General features: G+C 38.0%; 1 protein-coding gene and 1 pseudogene across 1 annotated transcript; both read right to left on the bottom strand.

The window, feature by feature from the left end:
• On the bottom strand, positions 1–23,317 carry LOC137237962 (T-complex protein 1 subunit eta-like; annotated as a pseudogene).
• A 153-nt stretch (positions 23,318–23,470) lies between these two features.
• LOC137236853 (calcium-binding protein P-like) lies at positions 23,471–24,561 on the bottom strand. Its single transcript, XM_067759886.1, has 2 exons — positions 24,338–24,561; positions 23,471–23,673 (listed from the first exon to the last, which is right to left on the bottom strand). The coding sequence occupies exons 1-2, from the start codon at positions 24,545–24,547 to the stop codon at positions 23,626–23,628; spliced, it is 258 nt and encodes an 85-aa protein (XP_067615987.1). The 5' UTR covers positions 24,548–24,561; the 3' UTR covers positions 23,471–23,625.
• Between the last annotated feature and the right edge of the window lie 2,038 nt (positions 24,562–26,599).

Genomic DNA, 26,599 nt, shown 5'->3' with positions numbered 1-26,599 from the left:
TTTAATTTTCAATATTTATTTTTAATTATAATAACCAAACATAACATATAATATAAACATTTATTTAAAACATATCATTAGATTTAGTCAATTTTTGCCAAATAAAGAATATATGAGGCGCCTAGATGCAAAACCAGATATTTAAAAATTTTAAAATAATATTTAAATTGCGACAATATTGCATCGCCTAGCAACATTCTAAAAACCCGTATTGAAAATTCATAACAATTTACAAAATTTCAGCTTTTTTGTGCTTTTCTAACGTTTACATATCATGGATTCATCTGGTTTTACATCTTGGAGCCTCATATATTCATGAAATTGCAACTTAAATTAATACATTTAATATAAAAAGGAAGTAAGTACTTTAATAATAACATAAAAATATATTAATTGCTTTGAGCTATATTGCTGCTGCAGCTAACTTTCCATTTGGACAATTCATAAGTGTGTTATATTCATGTATAATTTGAGTTGTTTACATGGTTTCGAATACAAAATTTGATTATTTGAATCAATTTAAGTCTACAACTTAAAGCTAAGTAGAAATTCAGATTAGATTTACTCTTGTTTTCAAATCAAGAATAATATTCAAAGGTGTCGTGGAATCGGATTGCTGTCGTAATTGAATTTGAAAGTAATAAAGTAAAATATGAATTAAAAAATGTAGGACTAGTAATCGAGTCAGACTTATTATTGTTCTAAATCTAATCATTCAAGCAATAATTCTGAAACCCTAGCAGGAGAGTTGATTGGTTTCAAATGTAATTCCAACAGCAATCGTATCACGACATACCTTATTATATATGTACATGAAATTATAATTTAAATTAATACAGTTGATAAAAAAGAAAAGTAAGAATTTTAATAATAAATAAACTCGCCTTATTGGTTTTTATTTTCCAATTGACATCTTTTCCAAGCGAACAGAAAATAATTTTAAGCTTCAGAAAAAACTCCAATTATTTAAATAATCTACAACTTAAAGCTTAGTAGAAATTCCGATTAGGTTTACTCTTTTTTCAGATCAAGAATATTCAAAGGTGTCGTGGAATCCGATTGCTGTCGTAATTGATGAACTTAAAAATGTACGAATTGTAATTGAGTCAGACTTATTATTGTTCTAAATCTAATCATTCAAGCAATAATTCTGCAACCCTTAGCAGGAGTATTGATTGGTTTTAAATCTAATTCCGATAGCAATCGTATCACATCCCTTATTATATATGTACGTATATTGCAACTTAAATTAATACAATTGATATAAAGAAAAGTAAATACTTTAATAATAAATAAACTCTCTTAATTGGTTTTTGTTTTCCAATTGAAATCTTTTCCTGTGCAAGCACATCGCTAACCTGCGTTGGCAAAAGATATGATTATACTGTCTTCGATAGATAGTCGGACGAGCCGCTACTCGGCGAAGTAGAGATGACCGTTGTGTTGGTGGCAGCTGTTACAACAGCAGTTTCTAACTTTACACCATCCGTACAGTGTGATGAATGCTTCACTGCCTTTTCCAATTGCTTGGCGCCAGCAATTTTTGCTGTTTGTAAAGCTTTAGCTGTAATGCAAATATATAGATGGGTTAAAGTGGTTTTCGTATGTTATTCAACAACTCACCCTATACCATCATCACAGCCTCCTCATCGATTTTGAATATGTGTACTGTTTCAGTATTCAGATCCAGTTCGTTTGGTGCAATATTTTCGATTTGATGAATATGTATACTATCCGTTAGGCAGACAATTAGGTGCAATCGATTCATTCATATACTGTGGGTATTTGAGCCGTAGACGCAATGGCAGATATTTTGATTCTTTTTGAAGTGTAACATTTGTAAACAGTTGGGTTTCTCTGCTGTCACCATCACCACTAGAGAGCTATTGAAGAAACGCTCGACCAAGATAATATGTGAGATTTACACGCATAGATTTCTTCCACCTTTTCACAGTTATTGATTGAGAAAATGCGAAAGCCATATTTACCATCCAATACCGAAATAGAACTGTAGAGGAAGAACCATTTTATAAAATTTAAAAAAACCAAAAATGATAGTTGTGCTAAAATGGGGTAACGTATTGTATGTTAAAGTATAGTGAAGTCTCAGCGGCTTTGTCCTGGTGAAAATTGAGTTTGAATAGGTTTTATTCTTCATTCTTAGAAACATGTACGAAGGTACCTGGTAAGATATTAAAAATCCTCAACGCTTTTTTTTGCTATAACTTAAAAAAACTCATATTCAAACTTCGACCGCGCCAAATGTCGACCATATGGCATTACCCTACCGACTGTCTTACACCCTAAAATTTTGGGTGTGACTTTCGATCACGATCTACATCTTGGAGAGCATGCACTAGCAATTGTAACGAAAACCGTCGTTGGTGTGCGGGATTAGCCGATCTCCATAGCGCCCGACTATGAGGAGGAGCTGTTTAGGACTGGCATCTACCTCATAGGAGGGCGGTGACCATGAACTGCCAACCCCCTAATCCAGGGTGTTATGCGGACCGTGCCTATTGGACGATTTGTAGCCAGGGGATAAATTCGGCGGTATTCGAACGGAGCCTTCCCGATACCGGACCACCTCGGGAAGTATTAATGGCCTTACCACAGTAAGGGGCGCTGCTGTGGCTGACGGTTCTTTCCCCGTATATAATACTGGACCGCTGAGCCCGCCTTGTTGGGCTGGTGGTCGTACGACCAAGATGAACGACTCATTACCTAATTTTCATAAGGACGATGATAAGAAGAGGACTGAGCCACAAGCCAAGGACGACAAATACGCATTAAGCGATGCGTCGGACTCGGGGAGCGAGAGTAGTGCTGATTCAATGAACTCCGTGTTGGAGAAGCACACAAATGAAAAAGGAGTAGAAGAGTGGAGAAGGGTGTGGATCAAAGAGCTCTCTCGAAGTACCGTGCAGTACTAAGAATTGTACAATGCTTGGGAGCATTGGTGGACCCAACAGAAGAGGAGATCGAGCGCTTGGCATGGGCTCATGAGGCGGTAGAAGTAGTTCGAAGGCAGTTCAAAAGGTTTACTGCGAGAAACCCTCGGTTCTGCAACCGGTATGAGGAGGAAGAAGCGTCGAATGGCAGAATGAAAAGGCACGTTCGGCGGAAGGCGACAAGCCTGCTTTCAAGAGGCAGAAAGGGCCCAGTCCCAGAGCCGCGACGCAGGGCAGTCCCATAGACAAGACAAGTAGGCCCAAAGCTGTAAGACAGATGGGCCCCAATAGCGAGGTAGCAACTACCTCGAAGGCTGCGAGTCAGAGGGAAGTTCCAACTATGGAAGTAGGAAATAAGCCAAAGGGAGATAACGCTAAGACTCCGACTTTCCCAGAGGTGCTAAAGGGAGCTAAGACTCCGGCTTTCTCGGAGGTGCCAAAGGGAAATAACACTAAGACGCCGGCTTTTCCCGAGAAGATGAGTGATGTGGCAAAGCAGTCACTGACTGTGGCGCTGGTTGATCGTAGCAGTCCTTTCGAACAGATGACTAGTGAAAGGTGGAGATCTGTAGAAAAGGAGCTTATTAGCTTAATATATTTATATGCTTAATGCCATCGGGGGATGGTATAATGGTATGAAGATGATAGCGTGCGACAACATCGCGAGCTTGCGGTGGCTGGAGGAAGTGGTTCCAAACCTCCAAAGGCAGGGCACGAACGCGCGTTTTGAGATGGTGGATAAAGTGCAAATCCCCAAGGTACCAAAAGTTAAGGTATGGATACCATGCGTGATGAAGTCGGAGGATACACTGCGACTTTTGCAGAATCAGAATCCGAACATACCGACACAGGATTGGAAGGTACTTACTGTATCTCGGCCTACGGAGGAAGGTCAGTTATACATCTTCCAAATAAACAAGCAGGCGGAGGATATATTGTACGCGCAGCTTGGAAAAATGTCCTTTGGTACAGGCAAAATTTATATGCGACTAAGGAAAAGAAGTCACGGGTATTAAAGTCCTAACACGCTGGACGTGGGCGAAGTCGAAAAGGACCTGAAAAGCCTAAGGGAAAAAAGACAGGGGGAGGTAGCCCACGTCACCCCGAATGTGTTAGAAGGGGACCAACAGCCAGATGGTGCTGTGAGTCGCACAGAGGAACACCCGGCACAACAGGTACAAGAGGCTGAAGGGGGCTTCGAACACTCTAAACCAAAAGGGCTAGGGGAGGACGACGACGTCACGATGAAGGTGCTGGAGGGGGACAAGCAGCCCATTGGTGCTGCGAGTCCTACATATAAACCTCCAACACAGAAAAGTGGCGTCGAGCGAACTCCTCCTCCTAACGCGCTGATCCAGGAGCCGTGGCTTCCATCGGGAGGAAAGGTTTCTGGACTTAGCGCGCGCAGATTTTGTGTTTACTATGCGCAAACGGAAGGACGGGTGCGAGCTGTATTAATGGTAAGGAAACAGCTGCATTCATATATGCTGCCTAATTACACTACTGAGGACCTCGTAGTGGTGGTGAAATCGCCGGGCTCAGATGGTACATGTCCAGCCATGCTACAAGTTTCAAATAGGGCGGTCGTGGGATGGCTTAAAATAATATTCGATGGGTGCATAAACTGAATAATGTACCGCACTCTTGGAGAACTGCTCGTTTAGCTTTCCTACCAAAGGCGGGGAAGATCGGTCACGTGTATCCCAAAGATCATAGACCCAATAGCTTAACATCATTTCTGCTGAAAACCTTTGAGAGGCTGATAGATGTGTACATAAAGTCCAACGTGGATGAAAAGCTGCTCTCCACAACACAACAGGCGTACACCAAAGGCAAGTCAGTACACACCGCATTGCATAGGGTGGTAATAAGCATAGAAAAAGCCCTGGAATATAAGGAATATGCTCTAGAAGTCTTCTTAAGCATTACCGGGGCTTTCTAAATGGGCGATTATTGATGGTCTTAATTACGTTAAAGTACATCTAGCCTTACCCAGATGGATCGACTGTATGTTAAACTGCAGTAAGATTACATCGCAATGGGGATTGTACGCGGCCACGAAATTAGTGGACAGGGGCACTCCGCAGGGAGGGGCGCTATCACCTCTGCTGTGGACGCTGGCCATTAACCAACTGCTTAGGGGATTCTACGAGGGACCAGAAAAACTTACGGTTTACGCAGATGACGTTGCATATGGTCTTGTTTACAAAGAGGTACAAGGTCCCTAATTGGACCAGGCCTAAGTTAAGAGGGGCGACCCTACGGGAGAAACCTTGCACAAAATATCTAGGAATGATCCTAGACAGTAAGCTGTCATGGAAGCTCAACGTGGATGAGAGGGTGAGGAAGGCTTCAACGGCACTTTATGCATGTAAAAGAATGCAAAAGAACCGGCATATACGATCAGAAAGAACTCGATGACGATGCCCCAAAACTAACAACCAAAAGCAATAATTATCATTTCACTGACACAAATTTTATAGTTTTTTTCGGGATTTGGACACCATGTTGTTGTTGTTTTTGTAGCGATAAGGTTGCTCCCCGAAGGCTTTGGGGAGTGTTATCGATGTGATGGTCCTTTAGCCGGATACAGATCCGGTACGCTCCGGTAACACAGCACCATTAAAGTGCTAGCCCGACCATCTCGGGAACGATTTATGTGGCCACATTAAACCTTCAGGCCATCCCTCCCTACCCACCCACCCCCGCGATGCGCCGCGGATATGTGAGGTTGACAATTGGGTTTGGAGAAGCTATATATTGCGCTGGCAACCTGAAGGGTTGCGCTACACAGCCCCTTGAATCTGGTATTTTAGTCGCGTCTTACGACAGGCATACCTACCGCGGGTAAATTCTGACCCCCTAACCCGCTGGGGGGTATTTGGACACAATCATCTCATTATATTACTTAACAATCTAAAGGCTTCATTCTGTATTGCGAACGATAGCTCAGACGAACGATTCGCCTCCAAACGATTTCGTCTAGCAATGGTATTCTCTATCATTTTCGTTCGGTCTTTACCTTTCTAACTAACAGGAAGGCAAAAGTAATTGTCAAGTGATAAGTTGCCATTGTTTAACATAGTGCAAATACACTAGCGATTTGTCTCTGATCCGCATCGAAAGTTCGTTTCGTAATAGAGAATGAGGCCCTAAGATTAGACATTTTTTTCAATTTGTATTTTGACTTACCAACAACAACAGAATCATGTTTAATTGTACGCCGCACAAGCATTATAGCATCATGTTTACCAAGCTCAGTTTCTACCAAAAATTGTTCAACACTGCCACGTAAAATCAATGTACTTGTTCTACCATTAACGCAACCTTTAAATAATTATAAACTATAACAAGTAAGGAAGGTTAAGTTCGGGTGTAACCGAACATTACATACTCAGTTGAGAGCTATGGTGACAACATAAGGGAAAATAACCATGTAGGAAAATGAACTGAGGGAAACCCTGGAATGTGTTTGTATGACATGTGTATCAAATGAAGGGCATTAAAGAGTATTTTATGAGGGAGTGGGCCATAGTTCTATAGGTGGACGCCATTTAGGGATATAGCCATAAAGGTGGATCAGGGTTGACTCTAGAATGCGTTTGTACGATATGGGTATCAAATGAAAGGTATTAATGAGTATTTTAAAAGGGCGTGGACCTAAGTTCTATAGATGGACGCCTTTTCGAGATATCGCCGTAAAGATGGACCAGGGGTGACTCTAGAATGCGTTTGTACGATATGGGTATCAAATGAAAGGTGTTAATGAGCATTTTAAAAGGGAGTAATCCTTAGTTCCATAGGTGGACGCCGTTTCGAGATATCGCCATAAAGGTGGACCAGGGGTGACCCTAGAATTTGTTTGCACAATATGGGCATCAAACGAAAGGTGTTAATGAGTATTTTAAAAGGGAGTGGGCCTTAGTTCTATAGGTGGACGCCGTTTCGAGATATCGCCATAAAGGTGGGCCAGGGGTGACTCTAGAATTCGTTTGTGCAATATGGGTATCAAACGAAAGGAGTTAATGAGTATTTTAAGAGGGAGTGGGCCTTAGTTCTATAGGTGGACGCCTTTTCGAGATATCGCCATAAAGATGGACCAGGTGTGACTCTAGAATGCGTTTGTACGATATGGGTATCAAATGAAAGGTGTTAATGAGTATTTTAAAAGGGAGTAATCCTTAGTTCCATAGGTGGACGCAGTTTCGAGATATCGCCATAAAGGTGGAACAGGGGTGACCCTAGAATTCGTTTGTGCAATATGGGTATCAAACGAAAGGAGTTAATGAGTATTTTAAAAGGGAGTGGGCCTTTCTCGACCAGGGGTGACTCTAGACTTTGTTTGTACGATATGGGTATCAAATGAAAGGTGTTAATGAGTATTTTTAAAAGGGAGTGGGCCTTCGTTCTATAGGTGTTCGCCTTTTCGAAATATCGCCATAAAGGTGGACCAGGGGTGACTCTAGAATGAGTTTGTACGATATGGGTATCAAATTAAAGGTATTAATGAGAGTTTTAAAAGGGAGTGGTGGTAGTTGTATATGTGAAGGCGTTTTCCAGATATCGACCAAAATGTGGACCAGGGTGACCCAGAACATCATCTGTTGGATACCGCTAACTTATTTATATATGTAATACCTGCCAAGATTTTAAGGGTATTTTATTTCGCCCAGCAGAACTTTTTCATTTTCTTCTACTTAATATGGTAGGTGTCACAACCATTTTATAAAGTTTTTTCTAAAGTTATATTTCGCGTCAATAAAACAATCCAATTACCTTACCATATTTCATCCCTTTTTTCGTATTTGGTATAGAATTATGGCATTTTTTCATTTTTCGTAATTTTCGATATGGAAAAAGTGGGCGTGGTCATAATCGGATTTCGTTCATTTTCCATACCAAGATAAAGTGAGTTCAGATAAGTACGTGAACTGAGTTTAGTAAAGATATATCGATTTTTGCTCAAGTTATCGTGTTAACGGCCATGCGGAAGGACAGACGGACGACTGTGTATAAAAACTGGGTGTGGCATCAACTGATTTCGCCCATTTTCACAGAAAACAGTTAACGACATAAAATCTATGCCCCTACCAAATTTCAAAAGGATTGGTTAATTTTTGTTCGACTTATGGCGTTAAAAGTATCCTAGACAAATTAAATTAAAAAGGGCGGAGCCACGCCCATTTTTAAATTTTCTTTTATTTTTGTATTTTGTTGCACCATATCATTACTGGAGTTGAATCTTGACATAATTTACTTATATACTGTAAAGATATTAAATTTGTTGTTAAAATTTTACTTTTAAAAAAATTTTTTTTTAAAAGTGGGCGTGGTCCTTCTCCGATTTTGCTAATTTTTATTAAGCGTACATATAGTAATAAGAGTAACTTTCCTGCCAAATTTCATCATGATATCTTCAACGACTGCCAAATTACAGCTTGTAAAAGTTTTAAATTACCTTCTTTTAAAAGTGGGCGGTGCCACGCCCATTGTTCAAAATTTTACCAATTTTCTATTTTGCGTCATAAGTTCAACTCATCTACCAAGCTTCGTCGCTTTATCGGTCTTTTGTAATGAATTATCGCACTTTTTCGGTTTTTCGAAATTTTCGATATCGAAAAAGTGGGCGTGGTTATAGTCCGATATCGTTCATTTTGAATAGCGATCTGAGATGAGTGCTCAGGAACCTACATACCAAATTTTTTTCAAGATACCTCAAAATTTACTCAAGTTATCGTGTTAACGGACGGACGGACGGACGGACATGGCTCAATCAAATTTTTTTTCGATCCTGATTATTTTGATATATGGAAGTCTATATCTATCTCGATTCCTTTATATATGTACAACCAACCGTTATCCAATCAAACTTAATATACTCTGTGAGCTCTGCTCAACTGAGTATAAAAATGAAATTAATGTCAAACCTTGGAAAATGTTGAAACGTTCACCACCAACCTGACGTTCTTCAAAGTAATCACATTGACCCAAAACACTTGAATTAATATCATTAGCTGTAGTCATAACAGCACCACCACAAGCTTTCATTCTACGTTTCCAATCTTCTTCTGGTACATGAACAGCACAGAACATATCACGATCTGAAAAATACTGTGTAGCAACATCACCAATTGATAATTTAGAAAACACAACATTGGCGCCTTACTTAGCTAGTTTATTCTACAGAATACGCCATTCAGCATAAACAATTGTCTGATACTCTTGGACATTGGAGGACATTGCTGTGGCAGATCATTTTTCCAATAATGCACTTTGTTGCTCCTTTGATTGGCGCTTCGACATGTACAGCCATGTCATATTTTAGCATGCATAATTGTAATGCTTTACGTATAGCTTTAATGATGATACGTGCATGCACGCCTTCCTCAACATCTGGCTTACCTTGTTTTAAGATTTCACATGCTTAAAATACTACTGAAGTGGTGCCATCGTCGACCTGATAAGAGAAACATTTTTATTCTACACATTCTAATATAACAAAAAACTTACCTCAGCATTTTGAAATTTGGCGATGTCTACTAGAGTTTTACGGCTGGATTCACAATATCCAATAGTTTCATAATGGTTGCCCCATAATTTGAAATTGTGGCCTTACCACTGGAATCAACATAATGCTTGTCCATACTACGTGAACTCAATGTAGTGCGTACAGGGCCACAATTGAATGCGAGGCATTGATGTTGGATATGAGTTGAGGTTTACCATGAGAGCTATCGGTACCCAAGCATTTTTTACATAAATACTCATGTACCCAATTCAAGTTCAGGACGTTCATATTTATCGACACGCTGCCCGGTATAGCCCAAATGTTGGAAATATGCAGTTGGCACTGTTGAGAAAAAATATGGATCAATGAACACAAGTAAAAGTGAAAGATTTTTTTTACCATCTCTTGTTACTTTACACATTAGACATTGGAAACGACGACCAGCATCTACAAGTTGCTATTGGGCCTTGCAACGATTACATCTAATTGGACCCAATTCACCAAAATTTACAATGGGTGGCTCATATTCAACGTTCGTGCCATTGGTTAGACGGTAAGTGTAATGGACAAAGCTGTTGTTTTTAATAAATCAGCTGTTGCAGGTATGCAATACATAGAGGATCTGCAAAGAAGAAAGATCAATGTAATTGCCAAAACAAAACATTAATTTCGAATAGCGATACCTAACGTAACGTGGCGAGGAGTTACCCTGATCTTCTACCACATATTTTGTGGTCACCAACGGTGGTAATAAACCCTGTTTATTAGTAATAAAAGCACCAACAGCGCTATTTAATTACCGGATTTGGCATCTGATCGGGATCTTAACGGCCTTGGGCTTGATCATACTGTTGCGGCTGTTGATATTTACCAGTAACAGGTGCAGGTGGTTGCTAAAGAAAATAACACAAAAATAATCATCAGCAAATTTGTAAATTATTAGTTGTATTAGCATACATTATAACCAGGACGTCCGGACGTGTCCGGGTATTGAGGGTTGACCCGGCTTGTGTGGTTGACTGAGCATTGGCGTCTGTCCAGGTTGTGTTGGTGGCATCATTTGACCCATCTAACCACGTGGTACACCTGGTTGTTGTAAAGGATAACCTGGATGTTGAGGTTGTGGTGGATAGCCCGGATTTTGTGGCATTGGCAGATAGCCAGCCTGGGAACGTTGTTGCTGCTGCTATCGTGGCATTGCAAAACCCGGTTGCTGTTGTGGTATATACCTTGGTATAACTGGATGTGGTGTCATTGGCTCACCTGGTCCAGTTGATACGGGCGGCATACCTGGAGGACCATGTTTCTCATGGCCACCAAATGGCTGGTGCATAGGGTGTTGAGGTGGCATTTGACCGGGTTGTGGCTGCATTAGACTAGACTGTCGTGGCATTGGACGCGATTGCGGTGGCATTTGCTATTCACCTGTGTGCTGGTATGGAGCTGCAACACCGCCTGCACTTGATGTTGGTGGTGTAGCTGAAACTGGTGGTTGACTGCTTCGATTTCAAACTTGAATTGATTCGATTTCAACCTCACCTAGCCGCGGCGAATCCTGTTTCACTAACAGACGAGGTTCTGGCGACCTCAAGCTCCTCATGGAACTTGAGGTGGCGAGGGAGGGATAGCCTGAAGGTTTAATGTGGCCATATAAATCGTTCCCGAAATGGTCGGGGTAGCACCTTAATGGTGCTGTGTTAACGGAGCTTACTGGATCTGTATCCGGCAAAGGACCATCTCATCGACAACACTCCCCAACGCTTTCGGGGAGTAACCTTATCGCTACAACAACACCAACAACAACAACAAAAACATAATCCAAGTTAGATAATCTAAACTCTACCACTATATGCCTAGGTTTCATTGCTTAGAGAATTTATGTAGTAATTGCATTTACTTACATGCTTGAATTCAGAAGAAATATATGCATTCTTTGGCAAGCTGGATGTTTTTGTTATCGTATTGCCTGTCAAATTTTGGCTGATAAGTTTGCGATTTTGTTCTAGTTCACGAAAAACAGTTGCATTGCGGACATCTGGACTCTCTGAGCGTTGCTTAAGATTTGACATGAGCGGCGTAGTTGCTGTATTTTTCATGTATACACCAACCGGACTTACGATATGCGAAAATTGTTTAGGTCCGGTATTTTCTTTAAGACGTGATGGCATAGCAGTTTGGGGTTTCTTAAATAACTCCAATTTTGGCACTGGTTTCATAGAAATTTCTGTGCACTTCTTAGTGGTGTACGCTTTGGTTATGAGAATGGAGTTTTAGCTACAAAAAAATGAAGAAAAAAAAATAAAATTTTATAAGTGTTATTACATTAAGTAAAAAACTTCTAAATCAACTAATAGTAATTAGTTACAACCCAGATCTAAGCGAGTTAACCAGCTTAAAAGCCACCAATAACAAGTGCCAGAAATATATCCTGCCTACCAAAATGATTCAAGGGGTTGTGATTGCCAACCTCACCTACCCGTGGCGAATCCTGTACCTAACAATTTGGTGTGAACAATTGGTGCCAGTTAACCCTCTGAAATAATCGGCGCAATTGTACGCCATTGTGTTGGCATTAACTTGGCAAAATGCAAAAGCTTTTCATCCTCCTCCCGTGACCATTCTGTCTTCTTTATGCTAGGATCAAGCCATTGTACAGGTCTACAAGTAGGATATGTAGCAGCACGCACATACACAGCCACGTTCACCTGATAAAATGCTTGTTCTTGTTCGTTTTTTTTGTGGATGCTATTTGGCACTATTGTACTTCTTAGGACCAAACAAAGTTTAGTAGCTGCTATCGAAAACTGCTTAAAATTTTTTTTTTTCTTATATTACAAAGAAATATACTTATTTACTTTCAAACGAGCACTTAATTACATCTCTCTTTAATAACCATATATTTTGGACAATTTTAATTAACAAATTGTGATACTTTTTTACGGGGACGATTGCTAAAACACGACCAAAACCGTCGGGGGAGGTATTAATAGACGCGTTTTTGCCTCGCTTCCAATAATTCGAATACTTTTTCTCTTCGGACTATTGACAACAGGACAAAACGCGTCTATTCATTTTTCTTTCCGCTTTTTTGGACGGGTTATTGCAGTCGACCTCGGTTTCAAACTGTTTTTCGCGGAGAACTTTTGAACGGGTAGAAAAACTTAACTCCCGTGTTTGTATTCTTAATACTGAAATAACTACGCGTCCTCAGATACCCCAATTGAAGACTTTTTTATAATTTTCTGAAGGACCCACATGGGTGCACTTAAAATTTCCTACTAAATTCGTTAAAAGAAATTTACCATCACAGCAACCCATATCTGATATTCCGATCCCTTTTTTGCTTCCCTGTGTCGCTTTCGACGAAGCAACCCCGGTAATTTTGACACTTCGTTCAGTGTCAAAACTCATGTTCCACGCAGGTTCCACTGGGTTCCACGCTAGTTTGACACTGACCGAAGTGTCAAACTGCCGTGTGTTAGAAAGGGAAAGAAATTGTTTCCCTCTCATACATATCATACTTGTAAACCTGTACAATGGGATCAAGCCTTTCGTACCAGCGTGCCTTACATTGCTTGGCAGATTTGCGGTGCAGCATTGATGCAATCATAATTCGCGGCATGGTGCTATATAATTGTGAATTCTTTCGATGAGCACAAAAATCAAATCAAAAATGTTTGTCGAAATAAACAGCAAAAATCACTGTATATTAAAGACTTTGGGAAAATTTTAGAATAGCACCCCCCGAGTTCGGGGTAAAACTTGGTATCAAATGAAAGAGGGAGTTCTCCCGATCACAAATATATATATTTTTAAGTGCGCAAACTTATAATTTAAAAGTTATTTGTTGTTAAAATTTGCAAATTTAGAAAATTTCTATTGCACTTTAAATTACAATTTAAACATCTTTCAAAACCTTAATCCACATACATATCTATATAAATTGGCAACGATAAACTTAAATTGCATTTTTGTATATTTCACATTTCAATTTTGCATTGTTTTTACTTATTATAAATGTTTTTATTAAATCAATCGCGCTTTTGTAGCAACATGCACATATATATATATATTTTATTGATGACATTACAAAGCTGTGCTGCCACACATATAAAATTTGTATAGAAATTTGCAAATTTTAACACCAAATAACTTTTAAGTTATAAGTTTGCGCACTTTAAAATATATATATTTATGATCTGGAGAACTCCCTCTTAATTTTAAATCTTTCCGGAGATATTCCATTTAAAACTCAAAATTGAAAAAATTGTCCACCACGAATTGTTTTGCTGTCTCTGCTGAATTAGAAATGGCGGATTTTTTTGCACGCAAAAATGACGTATTTTGCTATCCCTATAAAAATAATAGGTGCGAGAGAGCACGATACATTGTGGGAAAGCAAAATTTGTCAGCATGCTATTTCATTTGCAAAATTTTTCATTCCAAATCGTCACCCCTGTCAAAAATTCATGTGGCTGTGTGCGTTTTTGGTCACGCGATTTTTGCAGGGAAGTGTCCAAATTAGCGGGGTTGCTGTCGTGGAAAGTAACGCAGTGAAACAAAAAAAGGAGCGGAATATCAGATATGAGTTGCTGTGATGGTACAATTTTTTGAACGAATTTAATATGAAAATGTAGTGCACCTATATGGGTCCTAAAGAAAATTATACAAAAGTCTTGAATTGGGATATCTGAAGACGCGTAGTTATTCCAGAATTAAGAATACAAACAAGGGTGCTAAGTTTTTCTACCCTTTCAAAAGTTCTCCGCGAAAAACCGTTTGAAAACGAGGTCGACTGCAATAACCCGTCCAAAAATGTGGAAAGAGAAATAAAAATACGCGTTTTGTCCTGTTATCAATAGTCTAAAGTCGAAAAAGTATTCGAATTATTGGAAGCGAGGCAAAAACGCGTCTATTAATACCTCCCCCGACGGATTTGGTCGTGTTTTAGCAATCGTCCCCGGTAATAAAGTATCACAATTTGTTACTTAAAACTGTCCAAAACATATGGATTTTAAAGGGAGATGTAATTAAGTGCTCGTTTGAAAGTAAATAAGGATATTTCTTTGTATTTGATGATAAAAATTTTCGTTAGCAGCTACTTCCCTTTTCTTGGACTTAAGAAGTACAACAGTGCCAAATGCATCCACAAAAAAACCAACAAGCACAAGCATTTTATCAGGTGAGCGTGACTGTGTGTGCGTGCTGCTACATATCCTACTTGTAGACCTGTATTATGGTCCGTTCGCGTTGGCGTGGAGTTTTGTACTGTCGATTTTGTTGTGAGTAAGTGTCTGTACAAGTGAGCGACGTTGGTCGTGTCTGTTTTGAAGTTTAGTCGTATTTCTGGTGGTGTAGGTATTATGTGTATCATTTCCAGTGTTAATCTCTTTATATAGTGATTTTGTTGTTGTAATACCGAAGCTTTCTCAAAGTTCGGACAGTGGCCACTAGATGCACAGTGGGCCATGAGTGCCGTATTTGAATATTTAAATTATTATAATGTTTCATGTCCGATTTGTGCTGTGTTATTCTCGTTTTTAACTTCGATTTGGTGGTGCCTACGTAAATACTTCTGCATGCTTCGTACTTGTTGCCATTGCACGGAATTTTGTAAATGACGTTGCTTTTTTCCGTTGGAGGTATTATGGACTTGGTTTTATTGAACATGCTTTTGAGTGTGTTGCAGGGTTTATGGGCTATTTTAAATTGTTTATTATTGTAACAGTTGGACTTGTTTAGACGCTCTGATAGTTGAGGTACATAAATTACCGATTTACACGTTTTTGGTTTTGCGGATTTTTCTTGATTACCTGCACACATCGATCTTCTTATTAATGTCCTTATGATATTTTGATGAAAATCATTTAGTTTTAGGAGCGAAAAAATTTCCTGTCTAATTTCTTTATGATAGACATCGTCTGATATCTGTAGCATGCATATATATATATATTTCACAAACGCAACATCTTGGTTGATTGTGGCGATCTTATTGGAATGCAAAAGCTTGTGCTAAACGCATCTATATGAAAAATGTCATTGTGTTGCCACCTTTACTCATAACAAAATCGACAGTACAAAACTCCACGCCAATGCGAACGGACGTTTAGCTCAAAATGTATGTATGTTTATAAAATATGGTATATTACAAGTATGAAAATTTGTTTTTACATTGTTTTGTATAGTCCCTTGAAGACGGTTACCGACGTGTAACCGAAATATATCGGAATTAAAAATAAAAACAGGTGGTTTTATTAATAAATATATTGACCTCGAGCCGGTACACATAAAACCAACAGTCATAAAACAAAAAAAAACGACACATTAATTTACGAATTGAAAATACTTTTAAATTTATAACATACTATTAAATTATAAATTCTTTAAACTTACTGTGGTATGTAACACCCGCATTTGGTTTTTTAGTTCAATTTGATTTCCAGCAATTTCACTTAGTGTGCGTAAAAACTATATGCACAACTTGTTGTACTTGTTGTTGCCCTGCCGGTGGTGATTTCTTTTCAAGAAATCTTCGTTTCTTAATGGGCGGTGGTACTGAAAATAGGAAATGATCAGATAAGCCTGCAATTATATTCAAACTACAGAAACTTATTTACATGATTTTACACTTACCATTTTCAGGTTGGCTGTCTTCCACAATCCAATCATCAAAATTAAAAGAATTTTCTGCACTCATGTAAAATAATATTTTAATTATTTTTAAAGTTTTTTTTGTATTGTTATTTATTATTATTGTTTATATTTGTTTTTTTTTCATATTTTTATTTTTTATTTTTTTATGCAGAATTTGTGGGTTTATACGAAAAATCGTGAAATAAGTGATGCAAAAGTGGAATAAGGAGAAACTTCTGATCAAGGGGAATACAAAAGTATTTGTAATCAATATCCTCATAAGATAATTCGACCTTTTCTGTCATTAAATCACTAGGAACTACTATTCCAAGATTATGAGCAGACTCAATGGGCTCTTCAAAATAGTTTTCAGTCCTTTTAAATACGTTGCAAATAACTTTTTTCGAATTCAATTGTATTAAGAACTTTAGTGGGGCCCACCTTTCGGCTAAAACAACAGCAATCCTTTCTCTTCAGAGGGTTTACAACAAATACTCCCATTTTCGAAAACTTTCCCGCAGTTGCATTAAATCCTTGCCTTTCATCAAGTCTGAGGAATATCTGTTGTAGAATACAGTTAGGCTTCTTTACAAGATGTCTTAAATAATGCATAAAGTTTTCGAATCTATATGCTGAGAATGAGGGGGATCACAACGCAAATCAAAATCTTGGAGGGCCAACTTCTTTTGAATAACACACCCTATCGATGTACGAGCCTTTTTGGCTACATTTGGGACAACCGCTTTTGCCACTATGAGACAAAGTATTCGCAACGAATTGCATGGGAGTCACAGCAAAATAATCGCATATTGAATTTTTTTAGGATTTCAGTAGGACCAACTTTAACTCCCGCTTCTCATAACGACTAAACTTCGAAACAGAAATCTTGCATGAAATCATTAAGCCTTTCGGTTTTTTTTTAAACCAGAAAAGCACGCAATTAAAAAGGGATCAACATCGGGAAAATTAGAAAGTGTGCGAATGATTGGTCATAAAACTCGGTCGGAACTTTTAAAAAGGCTTAAACCATCAATACCTACATCAACTAGGACTTCATCAACATCTTCAAGATTTGTAAAAGGGTAAAAATTAAAATAACTTTGAATACCAATGTATAGATATTCACCATTAGGAATAGTTCGAATATTCAACGTTTCCCTACTGGTTTTCATAAGGGTTTTAGCAGGAAATGGTAAACCTTTTACTTTCATTCTATTCATAGTTTTAAGCAAATCATCAACAGATTTTGGGACTCATTATTCCTAATGGCCCATGCCCTTATTTCCTTGGCATTGTTAACTTCACTTTCTAATGTAATTGCACCATAATTTGAACTACTTGCAATAGTAAGAAGTCACTTTCAGTTGCAGTTGTATCACAAGCTAAAAACGGACTTTCGGATGCAATATGATCATAATTCAGAGACCTTGCACATGGAACGCTTAACTCTGATGAAAGCGCACTTGCAGGTAGATTGCAAGAACTGGCTTCCCCGAATATGGAGGTACTTTCTGGTACAATTGCACCAATGGAGTTTGCGAGAAGAGCGTTTTCCTCATGCGGAAACACATTTAAAAATGGATCACCACTAACCACTATTATTTTTTACGTATCAATTTTTTGAGTGCGCCCCACACATTCCGACAGCTTTTAGTATTTCTTAATATTATCTTCGATTTTTTTTTTCTTTTAGCATGGAGCTTTGAAATGCTCTCTTTTTCATTTTTTAAATCTATTTTTTATATGGTTTTCGTCGGTTGAAAATGGCGGAATTTAAAAAATAACAAAATAACCGTGATAATCATTTGATTGTCATATGACAGTCAGTGACAATATGATTAAATCGGATAAACTGTTCTCGCATACATAAAATTCCGTTGAGAATCATGTATCTGTCTCACATGCATAATGGTATCTGCTGTATGTTCTTTTGTTCTGTACCAGGTGTCCTAAGCTTTCGCAGTTTGAGTCCTTTTTCATGATTATAGGCTGTGGTTGGGTACATGCGGACATGCGTGTGCGAACAAAGGAACATACATAAATTTGAGTATCAATATCTTTCGGTGCAAAATCCTGAGCCAGATAAATAATTTTGCATGTAAATGCACCAACAACGATTTGAGCCAGATAAATCAAGATAGAAGTCTGGTTCAATTTGTGAGCCAGATAATTTGTTAACTACTTATTTTTAGGTTGGCAACGCGGGCTTTAATATACCTACTTTTTCAAAAATAGATGTCGCTGCTATGCCTTTCGCCGTATGAGTTAAATGAAAAACAGCAGCGACATCTGCCTATCACATTTCACGTGTGCGAAAATTTCCAAAAAATCTGCTTCTCAAGTCTCTCAATGATCCAGAGCATTCCCGTGAGAATTGAGCGTGAGCCGGAGCTATAAAACTCACTGAAAGACGGCAAATGCTTACGTTATCGCAGGATCAGCATCCCAGCAAAAATTTACCCGTAGATTGACCAGTAAAATGACTATTAGCTGTTCGATGGAACACGTAAATCGTTAAGTAGCATTTGTACGGGGCGTCGGACCCTTTTGTGACCAGTCCATTCCGTTGTTGTTGTTGTTGTAGCGATAAGCCTTCGGGGAGGGCTTTGGGGAGTGTTATCGATGTGATGGTCCTTTGCCGGATACAGCTCCGGTACGCTGCGGTACCATAGCACCATTAAGGTGCTAGCCCGACCATCTCAGGAACGATTTATGTGGCCACATTAAACCTTCATGCCATTCCCTCCCTCCCCACCCCCAAGTTCCATGAGGAGCTTGGGGTCGCCAGAGCCTCGTGTGTTAGTGAAACAGGATTCGGCGCGGATAGGTGAGGTTGCGAATTTGGTTTGGAGAAACTATATATTGCGCTGGCAACCTGAAGGGCTGCGCTACACAGCCCCTTCAATCTGGTATTTTAGTCGCCTCTTACTACAGGCATACCTACCGCGGGTATATTCTGATCCCCTAACCCGCTGGGGGGAGTCTAAATTGCTTCTAATGAAAGTCCATTCCGTCGTACCTATTTATGTGATTGCCCATACTGCTCACACATATGCGGTATTAGGTTATCGAAATGTAAACATACTATAGTGCTATACTGTTCTTATATTCGCGTTATGGCAGTCATTTTTTAAGTTATATACCGGTAACTTTACGAGTATTTTTACGTTAATATGACCGCCTTTTCACTAGTATTATGACCGTTTTTTTACTGGGATTATACTGCTATATAAATAAAACATTTATTTAATTCAAATCCATTAACATGTCTTTTATTCAACATTTTTATAATATATTAGTTGTAAATTATTAACTATAAGTCTTAAGGAAGGAATAGTTTTTCAGTCTTGTTGGTGAGCCATTAATACAAATTTTATTGTATGCGATTGTATGAATACAAAGTTAAGGGAAACTTAAATAAATTAATTAATGATATAGAAAACAAAAGAGAAGAACTAACAAAACTATTCGTTGCAGTAAACCATCAAATCGCTAGTAGGCAATTCACAATTGAGTAAGTTGACTTGTAATTCGCCAAATTTAATACTATACCTTTTTTATTTTAGTTCAGAAAGCTGTAATTGAAGTTCGAAAGTTACAATTGAAGTTCAGAAAATTTAAATTCAAGCTCAGAATTTCTGTTTGTAGTTCAGAAATTTATAATTGAACTTAAATTGTAATTTTCTGAACTTCAGTTGTAATTTGCTGAATTGCAGTTGAAATTCCTGATTTCAATTATAATTTACTGAACTTCTATTGAAAATTGTGAACTTCAATTGTAATTTTTTTAACTTAAATTGAAATTCCCGAACTCTCAGAACTTCAATTGCAACTTTCAAAATTTGTTTACATAAAATGAACAATTTAACATTTTTTCTGACAGTTAAGGTGGTGAATTGCCTACCAGAGGTTTGAAACCACTTGCATTCGTGTTGGCGCTTCTCTATATCATTAATATAACAATATCTTTTTAATAATTTATTTAATAGACAAATATAAATTTTTTTCCTTTACATTTTAGAACGGTGTAATTTTACATATCGCAACCTAAACCAAAAAGTATTGCAACTCATAATCAGAGAAGGTTTGTGTTGAATGTTGATTTATACCACAAAAATAACAAAATTCTTAACAAAACCAGGCTAAACGATAACGTTAACTACCAAAAAACATAAGTTATTTTACGATGCTTTCATGGATCGATTTACACTTAAATACCGATTTAATTTCTTTTAAGTTTTCACATTTTCTAGTTTAAAATGCGATATATACATTCAGTGGAATAATTTTAGATTGATGGTACTTCATGCAATTTTCTTTCTTCGTGATTTTGCAATAATAAACGTAGGTACTCATAGTAATTTTTTGTTTTGATTTATGTGATTATAATATTTATAAGGACCATTTAGTTGATGGTATTGGTACCGGCAGTTAAATTCATCAGCAATTACTTATATTCAAAATATTTTTTTGTTATACATCTCTTCTATAAATTTTGGTTAAAAATTATTGAGAAATTCGTTGCAATTAAATTGCTTTAAAAATCTTTGCAAACTTTACGAGATTGTTGAATATAATTTTAATTAGAGCATAAAAAGCTTAGAATAGTAACGTAGGAAAACACTTAGAATTATTAGATTCTTAGATACTTTTTAACCAAGATTATTTCAGTGTGTGTTGTTCGTTTGTTGTACAAATTCGTTGCATATTAATTTTCAGATCAAGAATACTCAAAGAGGTGTCGTGGCATCGTCTTGTTGGTCAATCGCGCACCGCTATATCCAGTGATGGGAATTGACATTCATTATAAAGTAGCGAAGGCACGGTCCTGCGCAAACACATCGCCAACCTGTGTTGGCAAAAGATATGCTGAACTGTAGAGGAAGAAACATTTTTAAAATTTAATAAAATCAAAAATGATAGTTGTGCTAAAAAGGGGTAAAGTATTGTATGTTAAAGTATAGCAAAGTCTCAGCGGCATTGTCCTGGTGAAATTGAGTTTGAATAGGTCTCATTCTTCATTCTCAGAAACATTTACAAAGGTACCTCGTAAGATATTAAAAAACCTCAACGCTTTTTGCAATAACTTCAAAAAAACTCACATTCAAATCGGTGTCATATCCCTAATTCTGTTTAAATTGTACATATCAATAGCTATCTTCACCACCAGAAGGAATCACTATTGTTTCCTACGCCATATGGTCGCCAAGCTTAAGGATAACCCACTGGAAGAAGCTACAGGCCTGCCAAAATACTGCCCTCAGAACCGCCACGGGTTGTCTCCTTATGTCCCCAGAACACCACCTACATAATGAGGCGAGAATACTCCCAATAAGTGAAAGAAATGAAATGCTAACCGAACAGTTTCTGTTGAATACCAAGGAACCTGGGCATCCCAACAGACATCTGATTGATGAGCCAACACCGCCCAGGGTCTTAAGGAGTCAACCCCGTAAGCACAATGAGGAAATACGGCACCTGAGAACACAGCCGTATGAAGCCAAAAAACATAAGCAGGTCCTTGGTGAACTCCATAAACAGGCGTCGGACCTCTATGTCAGGAATTGCCCGGTGAATTCAGTACTCAAAGAACAATACCCTAAAATTGTAGAACAGGAACCCACGCTACCTAGGGAAACGCGAGTCACTCTAGTCCAACTTCGATCTGGATACTGTAACAGGTTAAACTCTTACCTATCCAGAATCAACCCCGACATACAAAATGTCCCTGCTTGCAATGTGTCCCCATATGACACCAACCATCTCTTCAATTGTAATGTGGAACCAACTCCTCTAACACCCCTCGCTTTATGGTCCTCCCCTGTTGAAACAGCGAGTTTCCTCGGACTCCCGTTGAAGAACATTGATGACAATTTGTGATTGGTCAGACCTATTGGATGGGGCGAAGCACTGCTACAACAACAACATCAGAAGGCACTCGAAGACGATGCCTCAAAACTAACAACCAAAATCAAAAAATCTTCAACGTAATCACATTGACCCAAAACACTTGAATTAATATCATTAGCTGTAGTCATAACAGCACCACCACAAGCTTTCATCGTACGTTTCAAATATTCTTCTGGTACATAAAAGAACATTTCACGATCTGCAAAATACTGTGTACCAACATCACCAATTGGTAGTTTGTATAACACAAAATTGGCGTCGTACTTGGCTAGTTTATTGTACAGAATACGCCATTCATCAACAATTGATCTGATACTCTTGAACATTATCAATACGTACTTCTGCTTTGTCACGCTCAGCCTGTAATTCCAATTCTATATTTAAAATTGCGATTTTATATTTTTTGTATGACGTTGGATCCACCAAAGAAAAGTACAGCGTCCACAACCATTTTAGAAAAGAAATCTTTTTGTTGATGAATAAGTTTGGAGGACATTGCTGTGGCAGCGCATTTTTCCAATAAAGCACGTTGTTGTTCCTTTGATTGGCGCTTCGATATGTTCAGCCATGTCATATTTTGGTCATGCATAATTGTAATGATTTGCGTATAGCTTTAATGATGATAGGTGCATGCACGCCTTACTCAACATATGGCTTAACTTGTTTTAAGATTTCACATGCTTAAAGTACTACTGAAGTGGTGCCATCGCCGACCTGATAAGAGAAACATTTTTATTCTACACATTCTAATATAACAAAAAACTTACCTCAGCATTTTGAGATTTGGCGATACCGACTAGAGTTTTACGGCTGGATGCACAATATCCAATAGTTTCATAATGGTTGCCTCATCATATGAAATTGTGGCCCTACCACTGGAATCAACAATATGTTTGTCCATACTGTGTGAACCCAATGTAGTGCGTACAGCTTCCACAATTGAATGCGAGGCATTGATGTTGGATATGAGTTGAGGTTCTACCTTGAGAGCTATCGGTACCCAAATATTTTTACACAAAAACTCATGTACCCAGTATAAGTTCAGGACGTTCATATTTATCGACACGCTGTCCGGTGTGGCCCAAATGTTGGAAATATTCAGTTGGCACTGTTGAGAAAAAATATGGATCAATGAACACAAGTAAAAGTGAAAGTTTTTTTTACCATCTGTTGTTACTTTACACATTAGACGTTGGAAATTACGACCAGCATCTACAAGTTGCATATTAGCCTTGCAACGATTACATCTAATTGGACCCATTTCACCAAAATTTACAATGGGTGGCTCATATTCAACCTCAACCGTGCGTGCCATTGTGAGATGATAAGTGTAAAGGACAAAGCTGTTGTTTTTAATAAATCAGCTGTTGCAGGTATGCAATAAAAAAGGCCTGCAAACGAGAAAGATCAATGTAATTGCCAAACAAAAAATTAATTTCGAATATCAATACCTAACGTAACGTGGCGAGGAGTTACCCTGATCTTGTACCACATATTTTGTGGTCAACAATGATGGTAATAAACCCTGTTCATTAGTAATAAAAGCACCACCAGCGCTATTTTGATTTTCAACGATAACGCTTATCGGATTAGGCATCTGATCGGGATCTAAACGGCGTTAGGCTACTGTTGCGGCTGTTGATATATACCAGTACCAGGTGCAGGTGGTTGCTAAAGAAAATAATACAAAACTAATCATTAGTAATATTTAAAATCAGGGATGCATCTTAACGTTAAGCTAATCGTTTATCAAAAAATGTCCACCGTTTCTGTTGAAACACTTCGAAATATTATCGATAAAGAAATTATCAAGATAAATTGCAACTCGTTTTTAACCGAAGCGAAAAGCTTTCGTTAACGTTAAAAACGTTAACAAAAACGTGATACTTTATGTTTGAATTGTGCTGGTAATGCTATAGCCATGGTGAAGCCGTAAGTTGGTAACAGCGAGCGGGCATACACACACAAACTCAACGTAATTTGTTTGTGTAATTCGTTGGTGGTAATGTCAAAAATACTCTGAGAAATGTTCGTAATGTCAAAATTCATGAGAAAAGTTGCAATCAGCATGGCTAATGCTTTCACCCTTAATGACTCCGCCATCAATCAGCTTTTCCAGCATAATTTGAAATTAATAATCAACATAAATTATTTGATTTCGTTTTGATAGGGCAGAAAACGAAACAAAATCATTTCGTTAATTTGACGTTCTTAACGTTAATAAACGAAACGAAATGACTTTGTTTCGTTTACTAACGTTAATAATTGTAACGAAATGATATCGGTTCGTTGGTTATGCATGCCTGCTTGAAATATATTAGTTGTATTAGCATACATTATAACCATGACGTCCGGGTATTGGGGGTTGACCCGGCATGGGTGGCTGACTGGGCATTGGCGCCTGTCCAGGTTGTGTTGGTGGCATCATTTTACCCATGTAACCACCTGGTGCACTTGGTTGTTGTAGAGGATAACCTGGATGTTGAGGTTGTGGAGGGCAACCAGGTGGACCAGGTTGTGGTGGATAGCCCGACTGTTGTGGCATTGGCAGATAGGTTGTTGCTGCTGCTGTCGTGGCATTGCATAAAAAATGGCTTTTCGTTTGACCTCCGGAAATAGCTTTCACATCAGTGGCCTTACCGTGTCCAATCCTGCCAACATTGATTGTTGCCTGACGCGAAATTACCTCTGGCGATTATGGGGAAAAATTTTCGATATCCTGTAAATAATAGTTGTTAATTAATTCAAATTATATATAAGCAAATCCTACAATATAACAGATTCAACGATGCAGATTTTGTAGCACCAGTAATAAAAATAAATGAATCGATGTGTATCGATATGGGAAAATGATGTTAGATTTCCCAGAAAATGGCTTTTCCCTTATCGCATTAAAACTTACTTGATTTTGGTTCCTTTGTTGAAAATATAAATTTATTATTAATATAAAATGCAAATACCGTAGCGCACAAAACACTTAATTTAAATTTAATTTTTATTATATCCGAAATTATTTGTAAATCAATTTTTATTACTCTGCTGTTGCTGCACTTGTGGTTTCAAGCTGAAAACAACAAATGGTGGATTCGCAGAAAATTTTTGTGACGTATTTGAGAGTACATTGCATGTAAGAAAAGGCAAGCATTTATGGATCGGACATTTCAATTAGGCCAACTCATTCTGTCATGCTAACAATTGTGGAACAATGTGGGATATTTTTTTTGTTGGTCGCCATTTTCAGTCATTAGAATTTTGCTGGGAATGTCAATTATAAGTGCGAGTGTTTAGTAAAACTATCAGCGTATTTTGTAGGGTATATACACGTGCATAATTTCCTACACTCATTATATAAAATAATAACGATCCTTTATGGTTCATCCTTAAGTGAAGCTAATTTTGTTTTGTATACAAAATTAATATATCCACTATTTTGGATAACGTTCCCTGGTAGTACCCTACAAAAAACGCTGATAGTTTTACTAAACACTCGCACTTATAATTGACAATCCCAGCAAAAATCTAGTGACTGAAAATGGCGACCAACAAAAAAAATATCCCACATTGTTCCACAATTGTTAGTATGACAGAATGAGATGGCCTAATTGAAATGTCCGATCCATATATGCTTGCATTTTCTTACATGCTATGTACCCTCAAATACGTCACAACAATTTTCTGCGAATCCGCCATTTGTTGTTTTCAGCTTGAAACCACAAGTGCAGCAACAGCAGAGTAATAAAAATTGATTTACAAATAATTTCGGATATAAAAAAATTAAATTTAAATTAAGTGTGTTGTGCGCTACGGTATTTGCATTTTATATTAATAATAAATTTATATTTTCCACAAAGGAACCAAAATCAAGTAAGTTTTAATGCGATATGGGAAACGCCATTTTCTGGGAAATCTAACATTATTTTCCCATATCGCTACACATCCATTCATTTATTTTTATTACTGGTGCTACAAAATCTGCATCGTTCAATCTGTTATATTGTAGGATTTGCTTATATATAATTTGAATTAATTAACAACTATTATTTACAGGATATCGAAAATTTGTCCCCATTATCGCCAGAGGTAATTTCGCGTCAGGCAACAATCAATATTGGCAGGATTGGACACGGTAAGTCCACTGATGTGAAAGCTATTTCCGGAGGTCAAACGAAAAGCCATTTTTTATGCAATGCCACGACAGCAGCACCAAAAACCTATCTGCCAATGCCACAACAGTCGGGCTATCCACCACAATCTGGTCCACCTGGTTGCCCTCCACAACCTCAACATCCAGGCTATCCTCTACAACAACCAAGTGCACCAGGTGGTTACATGGGTAAAATGATGCCACCAACACAACCTGGACAGGCGCCAATGCCCAGTCAGCCACCCATGCCGGGTCAACCCCCAATACCCGGACGTCATGGTTATAATGTATGCTAATACAACTAATATATTTCAAGCAGGCATGCATAACCAACGAACCGATATCATTTCGTTACGATAATTAACGTCAATAAACGAAACAAAGTCATTTCGTTTCGTTTATTAACGTTAAGAACGTCAAATTAACGAAATATTTTGTTTCGTTTTCTGCCCT

This window comes from Eurosta solidaginis, chromosome 1, assembly GCF_040869045.1.
Source record: "Eurosta solidaginis isolate ZX-2024a chromosome 1, ASM4086904v1, whole genome shotgun sequence".
NCBI classification, from domain to species: Eukaryota; Metazoa; Arthropoda; class Insecta; order Diptera; family Tephritidae; genus Eurosta; species Eurosta solidaginis.
Note: the sequence above shows the minus strand (reverse complement) of the source record. Positions and strands in the feature narration are given on the sequence as shown.

What these genes read in the sequence shown, in the direction of transcription:
- LOC137236853 (XM_067759886.1), bottom strand. Translation starts at nt 24,547, where the DNA reads ATGCCACAACAGTCGGGCTATCCACCACAACCTGGTCCACCTGGTTGC. An exon ending in CCGGACGTCATGGTTATAAT is followed by an intron (nt 23,674 to 24,337) that starts GTATGCTAATAC and finishes TATTTTCTTTAG; the next exon opens with CAACCACCTGCACCTGGTAC.